This window comes from Aquila chrysaetos, chromosome 9, assembly GCF_900496995.4.
Source record: "Aquila chrysaetos chrysaetos chromosome 9, bAquChr1.4, whole genome shotgun sequence".
Taxonomy (NCBI): Eukaryota; Metazoa; Chordata; class Aves; order Accipitriformes; family Accipitridae; genus Aquila; species Aquila chrysaetos.
Window position 1 is genome coordinate 29,863,449 of NC_044012.1, and position 18,610 is coordinate 29,882,058.

General features: G+C 58.1%; 2 protein-coding genes across 5 annotated transcripts in view; one reads left to right on the top strand and one right to left on the bottom strand.

The window, feature by feature from the left end:
* The window catches only part of SGSM1 (small G protein signaling modulator 1), a 49,677-nt gene extending 48,021 nt beyond the window's left edge, over positions 1-1,656 (bottom strand). For all 4 annotated transcript variants that reach the window (XR_003924931.1, XM_030025072.1, XM_030025071.1 and 1 more), the window contains exons 1-2: positions 1,552-1,656; positions 1,421-1,464 (exon numbers count right to left, since the gene is read on the bottom strand). Coding sequence is in view for 3 of the 4 variants with exons in the window: in XM_030025072.1 (XP_029880932.1) it covers positions 1,421-1,464; positions 1,552-1,570 (63 nt within the window). In the remaining variant the exon portion in view is untranslated. The remainder of the gene's footprint in view (positions 1-1,420; positions 1,465-1,551) is intronic.
* Positions 1,657-9,650: 7,994 nt separating this feature from the next.
* LOC115345757 (sodium-dependent serotonin transporter-like) lies at positions 9,651-17,906 on the top strand. Its single transcript, XM_030025099.1, has 12 exons — positions 9,651-9,738; positions 11,398-11,532; positions 11,687-11,906; positions 12,188-12,326; positions 12,637-12,771; positions 13,445-13,548; positions 13,810-14,371; positions 14,715-14,846; positions 14,995-15,094; positions 15,313-15,413; positions 16,531-16,698; positions 17,196-17,906. The coding sequence occupies exons 1-12, from the start codon at positions 9,651-9,653 to the stop codon at positions 17,274-17,276; spliced, it is 1,965 nt and encodes a 654-aa protein (XP_029880959.1). The 3' UTR covers positions 17,277-17,906.
* Positions 17,907-18,610: the final 704 nt, after the last annotated feature.

Here is an 18,610-nt window from a genome sequence, read left to right on the forward strand (position 1 = left end):
GGGCAATCCTCGCCTCCCAACCTGCAGCGGCAGTCAACACGCAGCCTGCTGTTTTGTCTCTCTCCACTCAGGAGGAGTCGCAGACAGACAGTAATAATGAGATGTCAGCTTTATCCACAATGCTAAATAAATGTCATACCCTTTTTCTGGTTTAATAGCTGTTGCCAAGGCAACAAGTAGTATTCCTTACCACCACACCCAGCACAGGATTAAAGGTGGGAAGTGGTCTGGATGAACAGCCAAACACACTGCGCTGTCACCCTCCCCAGACCTACCACCCACGGGTCTTCTTTACCCTACTCCAAGCAGTGTCTCCAGCAGGGATGTTCCACTTCCTGGAGCCTGTAAGCTGGATATCAAGATGCCCTTAAGACCGGAAACAAAACACCACGCATCACACCCTCCAAAATCCCAGGGGAGGTGACCTGCAGGGACAGACCACAGGCAGGAGAGGACAACAGCTCCCGGCAATCTAGCGCTCCACCACATGGCAGAGCAAGTCCAGGTTCCCCTGCAGTGGGTCCCACGACATTCAGCCACTTCAGACTCGGCAGCCATAGATGGGTGGCTCAGCCGGCCCCGCTGGCCCACGCAGCCCACCTCCCCACACAAGCAACACACGAACTACGTGGCAGAAGCAGTGGGACTCTCAGCTCCCTGTCTAGATCTACCGTCAGCTCACTGTGTTAATGCTACACACATTATAAGCACTAAGCTCTGCACAGACAGGAGGAGCTTGAGGCAGCTCAGCATAACACACAGTATAAACTAACAGAGAGTTAAAGATGTCCAAGAAGGGAGACCGGATGTAAAATGCCATCGATTTGCACTGGACACACAAACACACATGTGCAGGTTCCCCATTTTCTTGGCTGGCTGGCCCTCCAACACCTGGCTGCCTCTCACCCCCCCAAAAAACACTCTGCTGCAACGAGGGGTTCGTCCCATCTCAGCTCCCAAGGTGAGCAGCACCGGGAGTCGCCCCTTTTTCCCTGCGGAAAATCACAACTTGTGAGAGTGGCTCCGCCACCAGGGAAAGCTGATTTTCAAAAGATACAGGACACTGGGGTGCCGAAATTCGCCGGTGCTGCTGCGGAGGGATGCTCCTCCACCTGCCCAGGTTCGCCCGGCGGCTGGAGCCCACACCGCCCGGGGTGGGCTCACGCTCCGACCCGTAGCCCTGCTCAGGGTTGGGGGGCTTTTTTTGGGGGGGGGGGGGGGGCTGTTAAATTCGCTGCAGCAACAGAGGCAGGAGCCAGCGGGATACTGCGGGCAGACGAGCCCGGGGCCGGGGCTCCCCTCTGGGGAGGGTCCCGCCTCAGACGCCCATCACCGTGGGCCGGGGAGGGTCACCGAGCCGTGACCGGGAACCGGGGGGGGGGGGGGACGGGGACGGGGGCCGCCGCGGTCCCGCACCCACCTCCTTCTTGACGGTTCGCAGCAGCCGCTGCCGGGTCTCCGCCTCTGTGGGGAGAAGGGGGAGAGGCCCGTTAGCCCGAGCCCGGTCCCGGTCCCGCCGCCCAGCGCCCCCGGCCCCACCGCCCGCCCTACCCGCCGGGGCCGCCGCCATGGCCACCCTCCTCCTCTCCGCAGCGCCGGCAGCAGACTGACGGCGGGGCCCCTCCGCGGGGCCAGGCCGGGCCGGGCCCACCGGGCCCGCACCGCCCACCCGCGCCCGCCGGGGTGGGGCCGCCGCCGCCGCCGCCAATCCGCGCTCGCGCCGCCGGGGCACGGGCAACCCCGGCAACGAGCGGCCCTCGGGGGGTGGACGGGGGACGGACCCCAACTCGGGGGGGGGCCTCAACCGGGCCTTGGCACTCGGGGGGCACACGACGACCCCAACTAGGCCCGGCCCCTCAGCGGGGACCGCAAGCGGGAGCCCAGCTCCCAGGGGCTCACCGGTACCAGGCACACCCCCCCAACTGGGACACCACCCCGACCCCCCCCCAAAGCCAAGCCCCGGCACCCCCCGACCTGAGGCCAAGGTGCCCTGAGGTGCCCCGGGGATGGCGACCCGCGGGGCTGGGTGATACCGGGAGGGGGGGGGGGGGGGCGCAGGCCGCAGCCGGGGCGAGCCCTCCGTGTGTCCCCCCCGGGGGGGGGGGGTGCTTTGGGGTGGTGTGGGGGGTTGGGAGCTCCGGGAGTTACTGGGAGGTGCGAAGTGACACCGTCCTCACAGCCACGCGCCATCCAGGCACCATCCCGGGGGCTCTTCCACGCCGGGAAGGCAATAACAGGCTGAGGGGACCCCTTCACGGGAGACCCGAGGTGCCTCCTGTCAAAATCACAAACCCCTTCAGAGAAAGGCCTGCCGAGCAGCTGCCATTAACGTCTCTTCTGTTTTTCTGTTCCCTCGTTTGCTGTTCCAGGACATTTCCATAGAAACAGGATCCCGGCTCCTTTGCAGTCCAGTTTCCAATAACTACAAACCGCATTAGAGCGAGGGTCAGCGGCGCCCGGCCACGCTCCACGCCGGCACGCGGCCGCCGGTCACCGCCGCAGCCACAGCTGGCCCTCGCTGCCATCTCTCGGGAAAGGGACTTGATCCGGGCACTCGATCCTGTCCCGTTAGAAATTCCCAGCCCCCCCCCAGTGACCCGCCAGCCCCCGCAGCCCCGGGCACGGCTCCTCTGCCATACCAGCAGCTGGGCTGCATCCGAGCGGCTGCCTTTCGCTCTGTGCTGGTGCTCGGTGGCCCTGAAGACAGCGGGGACCATCCATCCCAGTGGCTCCCCTCTGCCACCTGGGCATTTGTCTGCCAGGAGAACAGGAGGGAGCTCTGGACTCAGGATTAACCAGAATTTGGCCCTTTCTGTACTTCATCTCTGGCACAGGGGCCAGGAGAATACCTGTGCCATATGCATTGTAGAGAAAACCTATTTCCTTGTATGCTATTTGCTTTTCCCCGTTTATTTGCTTGCTAAGTACCCTGTTAACAGAGGTGGTGGCAGCGCAAATGTTACTGAACTGCAGCAACAAGGCCAGCTTGCTTAGGGGTAAGTGATTGCTGATCCAGACGGATCCCAGAAAGATTCTGGGATCTGTGGGAATCTAGCCTGGGCAGCTCTGGGTGCCGCTGATGGGAGTCACAACTCTCTTCTGCAGTCACTGAGTGTTGACCCTCAGGATTCCGATCTCAGCCTGGGGAATCACCCCTGGCCTCAGGCTGGGCCCCCCGTGAGTGACACAGGACTTGGTGTGCCACGGTTGGGGATTGCGCCCCTGGTTTGTCCATATGGCTGCGGCTCTGCTCCCCATGACCAGCAGCTGTGGACCTCTGAGGCAGTGAGCCCGGCTGCCCGGTCTCACCAGGTGTCACCATTGCATCTGCCTAGCAGCCTGCACCGGGAGTCTGGCTGTGGAGAGCCCTGCAGATGGGGTCCCCTTCCTCCAAAAGGGCTGCGGGAGGAGAAGGACCAAAGGTGCTAAGAGGCAGGAGACTAGGGCTTCTCAGGTCTGACCTGAGACCCACACAGCCAGCTGAGACCCACACAGCACACTCAGGTTGTGCTCACAGTCAGCCCACACAGCTCCTACTGAGCTCTGCTGCTCTGCAACCCTGCCTATCATTTATTGATGACCGTGGGTCCTACAGTCTTGAATGGGCAATTAAGACAGGCTAATAAACAATCATAATGAAGGCATCATGGCCTCATAAAACACCATGTAGGAGCACCATCAGATATCAATCCAATTACCAGGGTCAGAGACAGCCTACTCGCTCCCCTGACACTGAGCTGTCGCTGGGACAGCGTAGAGCTGTGGCTCTGCGTGCATGCCAATGTCGAAACAGAAAAGGTGCCAGGTTCCCGAGGAGCCAGGGCACAGCACGGACATGTCACACACAGCACCTTGCACGGCTCTGGTCTCTGTAAAGCTTCTCCAGCCCAGGATGAGACTGTCTGACTTAAACCAACAGCATCTGCCAGCCAAGAGAGCCTGGGCTGCCTGACAAAGATTTGAACTTGGCCTTGGACAGGCAGGCGAGTTTCTCCTGCCCGTTTCTCACTTTTGCTGTTGTGAAAATGATGTTGGAGACATTGACCTGCCTCTCGACTGGCAGGAATTTTTCAGTTAGCACCTCAATCAGGAAAATGAGTCTGTCCAACCTGAGCCAAAACAACTCTTTTAGGACTTTTCCCAACAAACCAACCCCACTTATTTTAAGGGCCAAGATGAACCCAAGCAACTTTTACGGCACCCAGAACACCTTGGCAGCTCTGTCATAGCGTTTGTGCTCTGAGGAGTGCTGCCTGGTTCCCCCTGTGCCTGTGCCGGCAGGATGCTGCTGAGGGGTGATGCCAAGGGGACCCACAGTCCTCCTGGGCTCTGCCGAGCTCGGGGGAGCGATGACCACCTGGTGAGCTTGACTCAAATGCACAGCACTGGCAGAAGGAAGCCCTGAGGAGCAAGAAGATCATTTCGATTCCTGTTAATGAACCGTGCTGGTTTTGTACAATCTTCAGGCCTGTCAATCTCTCTGCAATACTCCAGGCTAACTAATACGGGGTGGGAAGCATCCATGCGCCAAACGAACCTAGCGAGGTTCAGGTGGTTTGGTGGTGCCGGCACTGCTGTGGGACCATGTACCAAGCAAGGCAATGCTTAGGCCATTTGAGAGGGACAACACATGATCTGCCCGGCTGCTTTCTCCCCAGGAGCAACGGTGCTATACAGGGGGTGGGAGCTATTACTAATTTATGACCTTCCTTTGGGGAGAAATTAGCTTAAACAAGCACAGGGACAAGCTCTTCATAAGCCTTGCTGGTTCCTTTTCCTTGGAAAATTCTGCTTCTTCCTGGATTAAAGATGGGTGGGAGATGATTGGCCCCTGTTTTCTGAAGTCTGGAGAGCTTAAATGAGAGCACATTGAGCTATACTTAATGTGATTAAGTTACATCTCTGAGTATCATGCTAATTAAATTAAACTTCCCACTGCTGCCTCTGCGGCTTAAACAGGATAGTTAAGACCACAATTCACTCCTCTGCATTTCATTGCATGGATGGAGCAGGTAGGATAAAAGCAATCTGCTAATCAAATAATCGTACTGTTTAGAAATAACTTCTAACTCGATGGAAATTCAAATTTAAATCTGATTTGAGCTAGATTAAAACTCTACATTTTAAATCTAAAGTGATTTGTGCTTTGAGTAAAGAAAATAACCAGAAAAAGCAAAAGTAAACTGATGAAGGGAGCACACGGAATACATCTGACCACGACGTTGCAGGTATTTAGACAGCATGATGGCTGATGCACAGGGGACCAGCTGCTTTCAGAGCATGAGCTGCAGTAAAGCAAAGGCAGAGACCCCTGTCATAGCTGCCTGCCGGCTGCTCCTTCCTCGTCATGGGCCAAAGTAAATGCTCAGATCCAGCACTCCTGACTTCAGCTGTGTATTATTTCAAATGCTACGTAGTCTCCATAGCCTCCTCCGAAATGCTTCTAATCGAATGTCAGAGGATGGACAAAAATATTTAGCTACAATTGGCAAAATAACATTTTACCCAGAAAACACCCCTGTCTGGCATGTGACTGATGAGCATACAGAGCCCCGCGCGGTACAGCTGATGGGCTGGGCTGGAGCAACACACACAGCCCCTTACACAGGGGCTGGAAAACTATGACCAGAATAAACAAAACTCTGGGGAAAACTCAACTCTCCAGAGGGTCACCGAGCCGTGATCCCGCTGGGAGCTTGGTTGCTTGCAGGGTCCCAAGACACCGGAGCTGAGTCTGGGGAGTGCAACTCCTTGCAATGAAAACCATCTCCCAAAGACACCTCTCCCTCTGCCTTCCTCCCCTCTCCAGCAGCCCTGAGAACCTGCAATGGCTTTTCCAGCTTGCAGCTTCTAAAAAAAATAAATTGAGATTTCAAAGCTCTTTCCTCATTGACTTGACAGCAGCATCCCTGACCCAATGCTGGGGAAGAGGCAGCCCTATCAGCAGGGCAGAGTGGAGAGGCAGTGGGCAGCGGCGTGAGTGGGCAATCGGGCACCCAAGGAGAAGGTGGGAGCTGGGGGAGCGGGATGGGAACGCTGGGTGCATTTGCGGCTCATTCGCCAGTGAGGACCCCGGGGGGGCGATCTGTCAGGGATGGTAGCTGCTGGAACGGCAGCAGCGGCATCGAACCGACGGCGCGGCACATCGGCTTGGCTGGAGCGGAGCAGCATTGGCGTGCTGGGAAACTGATACCGGTCGGTGCCTTGGCATAGGGAGATTTCAGACAGCGAGGTGCAGGCTGCACATCCCTGTGTTGCAAAACCACCATCCAGCTCTGGTTTGGAGCTATTCTGGGAATAGCTATAGCCGTGCCTGGCTAGTGCCGTTTCTGCATGCCCAGATCTGCCCAAGGTGCAAGTACAAAGCCCACCTCATAAAATTTAAAAGATCAACGTGCAGAAAAGGAGAGGCTCTTCAGGAGAGCAAGTAGCTTAGTTTTAAAAAGATGCCAGTGTTTGAACAGCTGCTGCTTCACACCCAGGAAGTGGTGTCAGCCCGTCACCCCACACTGGGGGATGCTGGGGCGGGACCTGCTCCCCACAGACCACCGCAGACCACCGCAGACCAGTGCAGACCACCGCAGACCACCTCTCACGCCCCCACCAGCGTAGCCAGCTCCTCCCGTCTGGGCTGGGAGAGTCTCTGAGCCCATCTGCTGAGGCTTCCTGAGCAGGGAGCAGGGCCGGGGTGCAGGAGGGTCTCCATACTCGGCACACCAAGCCATTCCATGTAAACTACCCAGAGAAAAGAAGGGTCAGCTACAGAGAAAGAGCTATTGTTTTTTTACAGTTGCTATGGCACCAGCTGTCTCTGTTCTGCCATTTATGCTCTTAAAATGGTCCTCGGTCGGGGGGGATTAAACCTTGCTCCCCCCAGCAGCCTCCTCAGACAGATCAGACCAGCAGCAGGGATTTCTCCCCTTCATCCCTAAGCAAGGGACAACTGTAGCCCCTCTGCCAGGCCCCTGCAGCCCCAGCAGTTGAGTACAGCCTTGTCTCTAATTTCCGACGGCTGTGCCTGCACCCGTATTACAAGGCCTGCAACTGAAATTCACGGCTTTGCGAGGCCCCAGGAGTGACACAAATCCCACATAAACCCGCAGGAGATTAATCGTCCCTTACCTGTGTGCCAGGCCTCAGCTCAGCAGAGAGCCGCACCGGCAAAGCCCGGCAAGGCCACGTGCATCCGGGCTCACGGAGCAGGGGGGCTCTGCCTGGATGTGACGGGAACCCCCCAACCTCCACTCGCTCCCCACCCAGTGCAGGGACCAGTACGTGGAATCAGCATGACACCCTCCAACTAAACCCCTTGGCTCAGAGAAAAGCACGTGCAAAGAGCTGTAACCAGTCCCTCCTCGTATACCCCCAAGCAGAAAATTGTTGCATTTTCAAATGAGAGGTGTTAAAACGAACGATGATTTCACAAGCAGAGAGGGAGAAGCTGTGCCGAGCGCAGGCTGCAGGCAGGTGGCAAGAGCAGATCCATCACCCATCACTGCCCACTGGGAGGGGGCGGCTCCGGGCTGGGCACCCCAGTTTGGCCGTCCACTGCTGGGGTCCCTGCTCCGGGTCAGGGAACACCTGGGGGTACACAGCAAGGTGGGGGGAGGCAGCCAAATGCAGGAGGGCAAGGAGGGATAGCTGGTTAAGACAAAAGAAATCCTGTTCCCAGGACTCTCATGCTCATGCTGTGCAGGCGAGGAGCTGGTGGGCTGATGTCCCCTGGCAGAGCCCCGGGGTGACTGTGCCACCGCAGCCTGGACTAAACCCACCGAGGCACAATCTCTCCTGCCCGCCTTGCCGCCGCCACCCAGAGCACTGGGACGTCCGACCGGGCACTGGCATCAGCCCCCTGAGCTGCTCCCATCCAACAGCCCAGGCAGCCAGGACCAGACACACCAAAAGGAAAAAAAAAAGTGTTTTTAACTGGACGTTTCTAACAGGTCTCCATGCGTGTGCCTGAAGGATTAACAGTGTCCAGAGGTTTCCCGTACTGGGCAGACGCCGGGCGGCTGCGTCACGTCGTCACAGCAACCTGCTAACTGTGGCCCTAAGAACCGCAGCTCCCGGTTTGATCTCTTCTGTAGTTTCTTTTAATTACAGATGAGGGTGCCTGCAAATGCTGGTGCTGGAGCATCCTGGAGCTCTGGGAGCACCTGGTGGCTCCCGGCAAAGGCTCGCTCAGCAGCAGCCCCTGTGTCGCAGCTGGGGGTGTGCGGGAGCATAATCGTGGACTCAACGACAGATCCATATGATCATAGTTGAAGACCCTTTACTAGAGCATCAGACATCATTTTATACATTGGTTACATCCGTACATGCGTTTAGCTATTATACTATTGGTTACACACGTTATTCATGCACTGTCCACGCGCCTAGTTACACTTAATAATTGGTTATACCAACACTGTACACGCGCATAAACATAAGACATAATTGGTTATACTAACTAAAACATGCGAAACTTGTCTCAGTCTAATTGGTCAAGATAAACTGCTGAATTGAGGTTCTTTGTGCCAAGTTCCCTTTATCGTGGAATGCGCACCTGTGTTCTTCTAAGTGGTATCGTTCTTTTTTTGTCTTCTTGTTTATTCTGTTCAAGGCCTTCTAAAGGCGTCTGGAATGCTCTTGTGACCGTTAGCTAAATATGTTCCCACAGGGGTGAGATGCAGGGACCTTCCCCAGCTGTAAGCCTTCACAGGCACATTTCATTTGCAATGAAATTTGCTGTTAAACTGTCAAATTGAAGAGAGCAATGGCTTTCGGTACACTGCCATCCCCTCCCTGATCATATCTGAGCTGCAAAAATTACTTCACTTCTGAGTGGCAACAACTCACACCCCTGCGCTACAGAAAGACCCAGCAAGTCCATGAGGACAGACAGGGCGATGTGGGATGACTTAAACCGGGCAGCTCTGTGCCAGTGGTGCTGGCTCCTGGCAGTGCACAGACATGCCCCCGGCCCACGAGGGTCTGGTGGGCTCCCGGTGAGTGCTGGTTGGGTTTGTGCCCTGCACTTGCCTCCCGGCCGGGGGGAAATTTCCAGGCCCCACTTGCTTCCCCTGCAAGAATGAGCGGTCATCTGCCTTTGGTGGGTCTGGTGTCATCATTCGCAGAGCGGTAATTGCAAAATACACCAAGGAGAAAGAAATATCTATTTGTTAGGAGGAAGGACCACCACCTCTGTGTGCAAATATGGTTCCGTTTCACCAACCCCACCCCAGCCCCAAACTGCACCCACCCAGGTGCAGACCCAGGGAGCATAGGGGACAGAAACCCATGCGGTGAGGCTGGTCCTCAGCCCTGCGCTCAGAAAACTGCTCTCCCCCGCTCCTGCCTTTGATCAGAGGATGGGTTTCTCTGCCGGCTGCTCTCGGTGCTGTGGGTTTCCAGCGGGAGGTGGGGAAGCGCAGTCAGCCTGACCCTCCCCTCCCTGGATCTGTCATCAGCAACAGAAAAATCCTTCCCTTCCCCAAGTTACTCAGCCTGAATCCTGCAGGATTTACCAGGGCGGCAGGATGGCAGAGCAGTCCTGCCCGGCACCCACCGCCAGCCCTCCCCGGCAAGTCACAGCCCCCCACCTGGGTCCCACGGCCAGCCCCGTGCCCCCGGGGCCCCAAAGCCACCCCAGGGACAAGTGGAGCAAAAAAATGGATTTCCTTCTCTCGGTCATCGGATTCGCCGTCGATCTGGGCAACGTCTGGCGGTTCCCTTACATCTGCTACCAAAACGGAGGGGGTAAGGACACCACTAGGATTATTTAAGTCTTCTTTTGGAGAAAAGAAATCTGTTTTTCATCTTTCCAATGCTGAAAAACTCGCTGTTTCTTTTCTTTCTTTGTCTCTAGCTGCTCCTCTCTGGACAGGGCCGTTTAGAGACTGACCCAACTTCTCCTGACACCTGTCTTTTTTCTTTTTTGTGTCTTTCTTCATTCAAAATCCTACTCCATTCGCTCCTTCCCCGGTGTCACTCACTCCTTCCCCGGCATGGTTAGAGGTGCGTTAGCAGCTCTAGGGTCACAAAGAGAAAATTAGCATGGTCCAAACTGCATAAAAAGATTAAGAATCTGTAAATCGGGGGTGGGAGGTTCATACCCTTTAAGATCTTGTGACTTAAGCAACCCTTTCTGATGGCTCATGTTTTAAAATAATCCTCACAAGCATCCCAGCCGCCTGCCACAGATCCCAGCCATGCCGCCGGCAGTGCTGGACCCCACAGAGCAGCCCCAGCTCCCCGGGATGCTCAGCCCCGTGCCGCACAGGGCTCGGGGTGTTCAATCCTGTGAGCGATCAACAGAAAGTTAAGATACAAAAGCTCCATGAAGGAAAAAACCTTAGTAAATGACATTTAAATGAATTGCTTTAAATAGAGCAGGGTAGAAAAAAACCCTTGCATGGAAATTAAAAATGAGGAATGAAAATTTTGTGCTGTTTGCAAATGCACAGTGGATTTAATTGCCAAAGTCAGCGTTTGGGTAACGTCCTCTACTGCTTGGGAAAATTAGAAGGAGATAATTAGTACCATACTCAAGGCTAAAACATGGATCCCAGGTGCCCACACTGAAGTGCAGTTATTTGTGATTTACTCCTACGGGACTGGGAGCAAACTTTAGCCGTTCTTCATTGATGTGGTTCAGGCAGATGTTTTCCTCGCCCCGCCACACAGGAGGGTGAGGAGTTCAAACAGCAGCTCTTGGAAAGGACAGCCATGGTCCACGCAGAGCGGGAGTGCTGATCCGGGCTCAAGGTGGGCTCACCCATCAGCTGGAGATGTTCCTAGAAGAGAAACCCTTGAGGGGTTGAGGGTGGAGCACGTGGAGGGCTCTCGGAGAGAGGAGCCGTGGGGGTTAAATTAACTAATCCCAGCAGGGCTATTCTGACAAGCGCAGAAAGCAGCTCCAGTTCCAAAACCTCCATGGGGTACAAGTGTAGCCCTGGTAAAGATGACATTGTTATGAATAATGCAGATTACAGCATTAATTATTTGTGTCTTGGGGTGACCGTGCATATTCAGCGGGATTTTCTCCAAAATTCTTCTAGATCTGGGAGGTGCTTGGTGCCCTGTCCTCTGCACCCTTATGGTTTGTATTGCTCTTTGTACCATCCCAGCCAAACGATCCCTCCCCGGTGAAGGCTGGGATGCCAGTGGGGACTGACACAGCAGCCCGGAAAGCTGGTGCACCAACCGAGGTCCTGACACCCATGAGCCCCTCTGAACAGATAATTTGCAAAGCATCTTACAAACACACGCCCAAACCCCTCATCCATGCTCCTCTGTGACACATCTCTGCAGCTCTGGGAGGGACGGCAGTGGCAGCCCCCAACCCGCAGCCTGCCTGTTCTTGCCAGCTGGCGCAGGGCCGTGGTGGTCACCGCTGCTCTGCTCCTCGCCCCACAGGAGCCTTTCTCATCCCGTACACACTGATGGCTGTTTTCGGAGGGGTGCCCCTCTTCTACATGGAGCTGGCCCTGGGGCAGTTCCACAGGACGGGTGCCATCCCCATCTGGAAGCGCATCTGCCCCATCTTTAAAGGTAAGAGCCCCCACAGCCCCAGGCCACCACTGCGGACTTGGGGCCATGCAGTGTTGGTGAGCAGGGCCGTGCAGGTCCCCGCAGCCACGTTCCAGGGGATGGGGAGAGGGCCGGACCCATGTGGGCTGCTGAGTCTGGCCCCCTCTTTCCCCAGGCATCGGCTTTGCTATTTGTATCATTGGCCTGTACGTCTCCTTCTACTACAACACCATCATCGCCTGGGCTCTCTACTACTTCTACTCGTCCTTCTCGGGCACCCTGCCCTGGGCGAGCTGCGACAACCCCTGGAACACACCGGCCTGCACCAACTACTTCGGGAGAAGCAACGTGACCTGGACCAACTTCTCCAGGTCCCCCGCTGAAGAGTTTTATACGTAAGTGCACATGTGTGCATGGTGTGTTTAAGCTGGGGGACATTCCCATGGAGGCACTCGGGTCTGCTGTGCGGGGAGCAGGACCGGGGTGCCTGGAAGCAGGCTCTGATGCAGGGATGCTCTTGGGGAGCTCATCGTCCCCGTTCTTGGCTGGGGGAGAGGTGAGCGTGGGACTGCCTGCCCAGGGCTGAGCCTGCTGCCCGGCTGCCTGCAAGGGCAGAGCCAGCAGCACCGTGCCAGCCTGAGACACCCTCCCCGGCCACGGGGGTCCCTGCCTGCAGGAGGAAGGTCCTGGAGATCCAGAAGTCTGGGGGTCTGTATGACGTGGGGGGCATCCGCTGGCAGCTGCTCCTCTGCCTCTTCCTCATCTTTACCATTGTCTACTTCAGCCTGTGGAAAGGGGTGAAAACCTCCGGGAAGGTAAGAAAGAGGGCTCCAGCACCAGTCCTGCCCAGGCACAGAAACGCCGGAGCCATGGGCACATGGGACCTCGCAGCCTGGCACGCAGCATCCCCTCTATGGCCAGGCCCAGGCAGGACGGACCGAGCCCTGGTGAGGTCTTGCATCTCCCCTGGCTGCTTAAACACGGGATATTGCCTCCTCCCCACACCCCTACCCCTCGGGCCCCCCAGGCAGGCACAAGCAAGCCGGCCGTGCCCGACACAGGCGGTTTGGGTGCTCGGTGGAGCAGCCCTGCCAGTGCCGTGGGCTGACAGCTGCCTCTCTCCAGGTGGTGTGGGTGACGGCCACGCTGCCCTATGTCGTCCTCCTTGTCCTGCTGGTCCGGGGGGCCACCCTGCCCGGCGCCTGGAGGGGGGTCATCTTCTACCTGCGCCCGGACTGGGGCAAGCTCCTGAGCACCGCGGTGAGTGCGCAGCAGGATGTGCTGCCCCGGCTCTGGCTGCCCCCCACCCCAGGGACGGCAGCACCCAGACCCCCTCCCCGGGATGCACACCCACCCCTGCCCGCGTCTGGTCCCACTGCTGGAGCCGCAATGCGATGGGGCCCTTGTTCCTGCAGAAACAAGGCACCCTGGACAGGCTCTTGGAAATGTAAATCTATAATTGAATCACCCATCTCATTGCTGCTGGGTTTTGTTTGTGCCATGTTCTCCCCCCTGCCTGACAATAGGCTTCCTGTGGGTAATTACCAGGCAGCACTTGAGAATTCTCATTAAAGGTAATCAGCGCTGCACTGCTGGCACTGAACCTGGGCACGGGGGCCTCGGGGCTCCCCTCGACTTCGTTCCCACTCCGGGCATGGGTAAGCACAGATGCCATTGCTTAATTCTGCTGCTGCAGGATCTCAGGGTGGAAATGAGCTCCCTCTGTCCCACGGCAGATCCCCTGCTCCCAGGACATCTCATAGGGGGATGAGGCAGGCAAAAGGGGAGGTTTGGCAGCATGTGCCAACACAGACCCCATTCCTGTGCCATGGGGTGGGCATGCCATGGGGTGGGCATGCCGTGGGGCACCTCCCAGCCCCAAAGACCTCCTGCCTTGCCCATTCTCCAGCCTGCCTGTTGCTTCTCCTGCCAGGTTTGGGTTGATGCTGCTGCACAGATTTTCTTCTCCTTGGGCCCTGGATTCGGTGTCCTCCTTGCTTTGGCCAGTTACAACCATTTCCACAACAACTGCTACCGGTGAGCTCCCACAGCCATGGGTCCTGGTGGGTACAGGGGCTGCACTGGGCATGGCTGCAGCGGAGCCACATCCAGACAGCTCCTGCACCCTGCGGCTGCAGGCTGAGCATCTTTCCCCATTTTACTGATGGTTTTGGTATGCGGGGCCAGGAGAGGGAACCGGTGGGAGTACAGGTGACCAGAGCAGCCAGGCTGGGGTGACAGCTGAACTGGAGGGGGGGTTCTGCTGCAGGACACATCTCCCTGCTTTCTGCTTTCCAGGGACGCGCTCGTCACCAGCACCGTGAACTGCCTCACCAGCTTCCTCTCAGGCTTCGTCATCTTCACCGTGCTGGGCTACATGGCTGAGATGAGGGACGTGGAGGTGGAGGATGTCGCGAGAGACAAAGGTTCACCTCCCTCCAGCACGACTGCCCCGTCCTGGCCCGGCGCTGACCAGCTGCCCTTGGGCTCTGTGTGCCCATCGCGGCTGAGGGGGGATGGGGTGATGGCCGGCCCTGGGGTCTGCCAGGGCGCAGGGGCTTGTGCTTGGGAGCAGTTCCCAGGAGGGGAGGGCAGCGAGGTGTCTGGCCCCTGTACCTCAGCCAGGGCCAGGCACAGCTGCTCTGGCTTTGGGGCACCTTCCCCACGCGCATTCCCACCGCTGCCAGCACCCAGGGCTGTGCCAGAGCAGCTGGGGAACAGCAAACCAAACCAGTGTCCCTTCCTAGGGCCGAGCCTCCTTTTTATCACCTACCCTGAAGCAATTGCCAACATGGTGGGATCCACCTACTTTGCCATCATATTCTTCCTGATGATGATAACACTGGGGCTGGACAGCACGGTAGGGAACTCCATTGAGCGCGAGGGACTGGGAATGGCTGGCTGTGTCGCACGGGGAATAGCAGGGTGACAAGGGGAGCTCTGGCCTCGGGAAGGAGGGCTGCCTGCCCGAGCCCTCTGAGAGTGGGGATGGAGGGAGCACTGCACCATCGCCTCCAGTGGGTCTGAGCTGGCCTCCCCCAAAGCCCGTCGGAGGGGACAGTCACCCTGGAGGGAGGGGATAAGATGGGATGTCACCACTCTGCTCAAGGGCAGAGGGGAGCTTGCGGGGAGCAGGTTTTCTCCAAGAATGGGACTGGCCCCACAACTCCTTTATCTGCCTCATGCTGGCATTTCCTTTGCAGTTTGGGGGCTTGGAGGCTGTGATCACGGCCGTGATGGACGAGTACCCTCAGGTCCTGGCCGGGCGACGGGAGCTCTTCGTCCTCGGCCTCATCACAGTCTGTTTCCTGGGCTCCCTGAGCACCCTCACCTACGTGAGTACCACTAGGCACCACTCCACTCCCGTCCCCACCACATACCTACTCGTTTCTCCAACAACCCCTGGCACAGGACTTTGCTGAAGACCTGCTCCTCATCCCCACGGGGTCTGCAGCCACCCTCCCCTCTGTTGTGCTGTTCCAGGGGGGAGCCTATGTGGTGAAGCTGCTGGAGGAGTTTGGTGCTGGCTGCTCAATCCTGGCGGTGGTGCTACTGGAAACAATAGCTGTCTCCTGGTTTTATGGTAAGAAACTGCCTCTGTTATGAAAAACATCCCACAGACACCTACAGGGGTATTTAACCTTAGGCACCTGAGTAAATGCCAGGGGGTTTGGGGGAAGAAGCACGTATGTGATGACTCCTGGCAAGGCTGGGATGGGGCATGGAGGGCATCGTGTCCACGTCCCTGTACCCACATCCTCCACGGGTCTCTGGGGCCGTGACGGCTTTCTCCTCCGGCAGGGATACAGAGGTTCTCCCACGATGTGAAAGCCATGCTGGGCTTCACCCCGGGGATGTTCTGGAAGGTGTGCTGGGTCGCCGTCAGCCCTGCCTTGTTGGCGGTGAGTATCTACAACCCGAAATAAAGACCAGGTCGTCAGCCTCCCTCTGAACACCCCGCAGGGGAGCTGCTCTTCCCTTGCCAGCTGCTGCTGCTGCTGCCCAGCTCCCTGGGCACCTGTGCTGCTGATTACTCCCCTCTCGCTCGCATGGGGTGAACAAGCTGCCAAGAGGGTGGACCAGGGTCCTGGCCGGGGCTGTAGGACCTCATGCCAGCTCTCCCTGCTGGCTCCCTATGCTGCTGCTCCAGCCATGGGCAATGACAAGCTGCCTGCAGCCCCTGGGACAGTGGGTTTCACCACAAAAGCGAGCTGGGCGTACATTTTCCAGCCTCTTCTGCAGCTCCAGGCAAAGCTGGGAGCCGGCAGCTGGGTGCTCACATGGGCGCAAATGCAGCCTTGTTTCATCCTCCCGGTCTGTGGCGTCCCACGCTCGTGCTGGCATGGCCAGCCACGGCTGCGTCTCTGATGGCACTGTGGTGCTGCGCGCCGGGCTGGATCTGTCCCCTTTGAAATGCCAGCTCCCCCAGCACTTCAAAGGCTGCCGTCTGCAGAGGCACAGGGGTCTAATCTCACTGGATCTGCAGGAGAAGAGGCCTTGTGAGGATTAATTACAGCTCTAAGCGCTTTGCCCAGGTTATTAAGAGAGAAGTATTATAATCAAAGCAGACAGCAAATGATTTCATTTCAGCATGGGGACGTGCAGCCTTCGCAGGCCACCGGCTCTGTGGGGTTTGTTAGACGAAGACCTCCCAGCCCACGACTAGCGCGGGCTGACAGTCTGGGAAATGTCACTGCAACGTCCACGCTGGCCTTTCACAGTTAGGAAAGCAGCGGTGGCAGTGGGACGCGGGCGGTGTTAACCTCAGGATGAGCTGGGTCAGTGCCGGGGCTGGGGAGATGTCACAGCTGATCGGCTCTCCATGGGGAACCAATGGGCTCACCTGCCAGGGATGCTCGGCCATCCCAAAAGAGCTTTTCTGGCCACCCATGTTGTGTGCGCATGGGTTTTGTGGGCTGTACAGCCCTGTGCTGCTTGTGACAGGCAGCGGGGCGTGTCCTGCCATAGCCTGGCCCCATGAGCATCCTTCCCGAACGACCTCCGCTTCCTTCGTTACAGTTCATAGTTATCAGCTCCCTCTTGGACCAGCCACCTCTGTCGCTCTTCGACTACCAGTACCCCGAGTGGAGCATCTCAGTGGGGTACCTCATAGAAGCATCGTCCTTCATCTGCATCCCCTTCTACATGGTGTACAAGCTCATCTGGACACCAGGGTCTCTCAAGCAGGTGAGGAGCGGGGTGGGCGACCCGGCGGCCCGTGTGCGGGCTGGGGGTGGGCAGGGACCCCCACTTGGGTCAGCCCAAGACCAGGGCTGGGGAGCTGGACAGATGGTTGATGCCACCTGACCATCTTCGTACACGTGGCAATTAAATCACGCCTGGACAGCTGCCTGGAAAAGGGCTCAGAAGAGCATGGCTGATGGCCTGATCATTTTAAATCATATTTCTGAAGCTGTGATTTTGGCTGGGCCAGGAGGCAGCGGGGCTACATCCACAATGGGCCTGGAGGCAGGAGACCGTCCCCAGCTGTCACCCGTCCTCTCAGGACACCTCCTGCCCACTGCAGTCTGCTGCAGGCTGACACGGCCACGGCCCCGCAGCGAGCAAGATCTCGGCGGGGATGGCTTTGGCACGTCAGGGCAGGCAGCCCTGCTCGTGGCACCAGGCCCTGGTGCGGGAAGGAAACCCATTACCTTTTTTTCCTGCCTGCTTACACCCTCCAGCGCCTCGCCGTCTGCATTTGGCCGGAGAAAACAACACGAGACCCCCGAGCAGACACAGTGTGCATGTCACCTGTCCTGTAGCCCTCCCTCAGAGGCTGCACATGCTTGCGGCAGCTCCCCGGCCGCCAGCTCCCGTCGTGTCCTGGCATCTCAGCGGAAGCGGCACCACCAGCACGTGCTGGCAAACCGGACCCCGTTCTCGCTGCGGGCAGGAAAAACCTCTGATCCACAGCAGGGAGAACGGGATCCACCGCTGAGTCCCGTGGGCTGGAAGCAAAGGGGCCAAACTCCTCCGGTTTGGAGGTGAACCCCGACTCCCCGCGAAGACGGAGGTGCAGCTGCGAGTGCTGCTGCAGAGAGATGGCGGTCTGACGGTACAAGCCGTGAACACGCCTCGCTTAGAGATGCTGGCGACCTTGCTGTGCAAACCTGCTTGGCGTGAGCAGTGCATGCCTTTAGCTGTGCCGTGAGTGATGTGGAAAATAAAGCTGATATCAGTTGTTAGATCAGAGGAGGGAGAGGAGCCGGAGCTCGCCGTGCTGCGTTCACGAAGCACCGTGGTGCTGCTGAGAGCACAGGGCTGGGCTGGGGGAGGTGGGGGGCGGGGGCTGCCGCTGTCCTGACACCCGAATACCTTGTTCTGTTGCAAAGAGCAGAAAGAAGTCCAGTAGAGAAACTGTGTGGCCCCTCGGGTCGCTCCCGGGACCGCGCTGCTGCAGCAGGGCAGGTTGGTCCCTCCTGCTGCCTCGTCCCGGCTCTGGCCCTGCCATGCGGGAGCTCTGCTGAGCCAGGAGGATCGGCTGCGAGAGAAGTGGCGCTCTCTGGCATCTGAAGAAGAAAAGACCTCCATAGATCTTGTTTTACAAAAAAATATTGGGGTCAGGGTGAAGCAGCCCCGGCGCTGGTGTGAACCAGCCACCTGCCGTCTGTCGCGGCTTCCCAGAAACGTCACATCACTTCCAACGCGGCCTCACCATTTCTCAGCGCTTACTGGGCCCGTGAAACACTTTCCAGCACCCACGTTCACCTCGGCGCAGGCAAAGCAGCAGCTCCCAGCCGGCATCTCAGCCGTGTGCTCGTCTACGGCAATGACCCCTCACTGTCCCCTCTCGGCGGCTCCCACTCTCCTTCGGGGTGATGCAGAACACAACAGGGGAGCGCAGCCGAGAGCTGGGGGGGGCACGGGGCTGGGGGATGCACATGGGGCTGGGGGAGGGACACTGGGTTGGGGGGGACGACAGTGCTGGGGGGGGTCATGGGGCTAGGGGAGCACATGGGGCTGGGGGGGGGGCACGGGGCTGGGGGAGGGACACGGGATTGGGGGGGAGCACAGGGGTGGAGGGACCCCTCCCGGGGCGGGCACCTGGGTCCCCCCCGCGGATGGCTGACCCGGGGGGGCGGGCCCTGCCGGGGGG

Bases quoted from the DNA above. Each gene is read 5' to 3' on its own strand.
- LOC115345757 (XM_030025099.1), top strand. From the start codon at position 9,651: ATGGATTTCCTTCTCTCGGTCATCGGATTCGCCGTCGATCTGGGCAAC. The intron at 12,327-12,636 runs GTAAGAAAGAGG...GCCTCTCTCCAG, and splicing joins GGGTGAAAACCTCCGGGAAG to GTGGTGTGGGTGACGGCCAC. The intron at 12,772-13,444 runs GTGAGTGCGCAG...TTCTCCTGCCAG, and splicing joins GCAAGCTCCTGAGCACCGCG to GTTTGGGTTGATGCTGCTGC.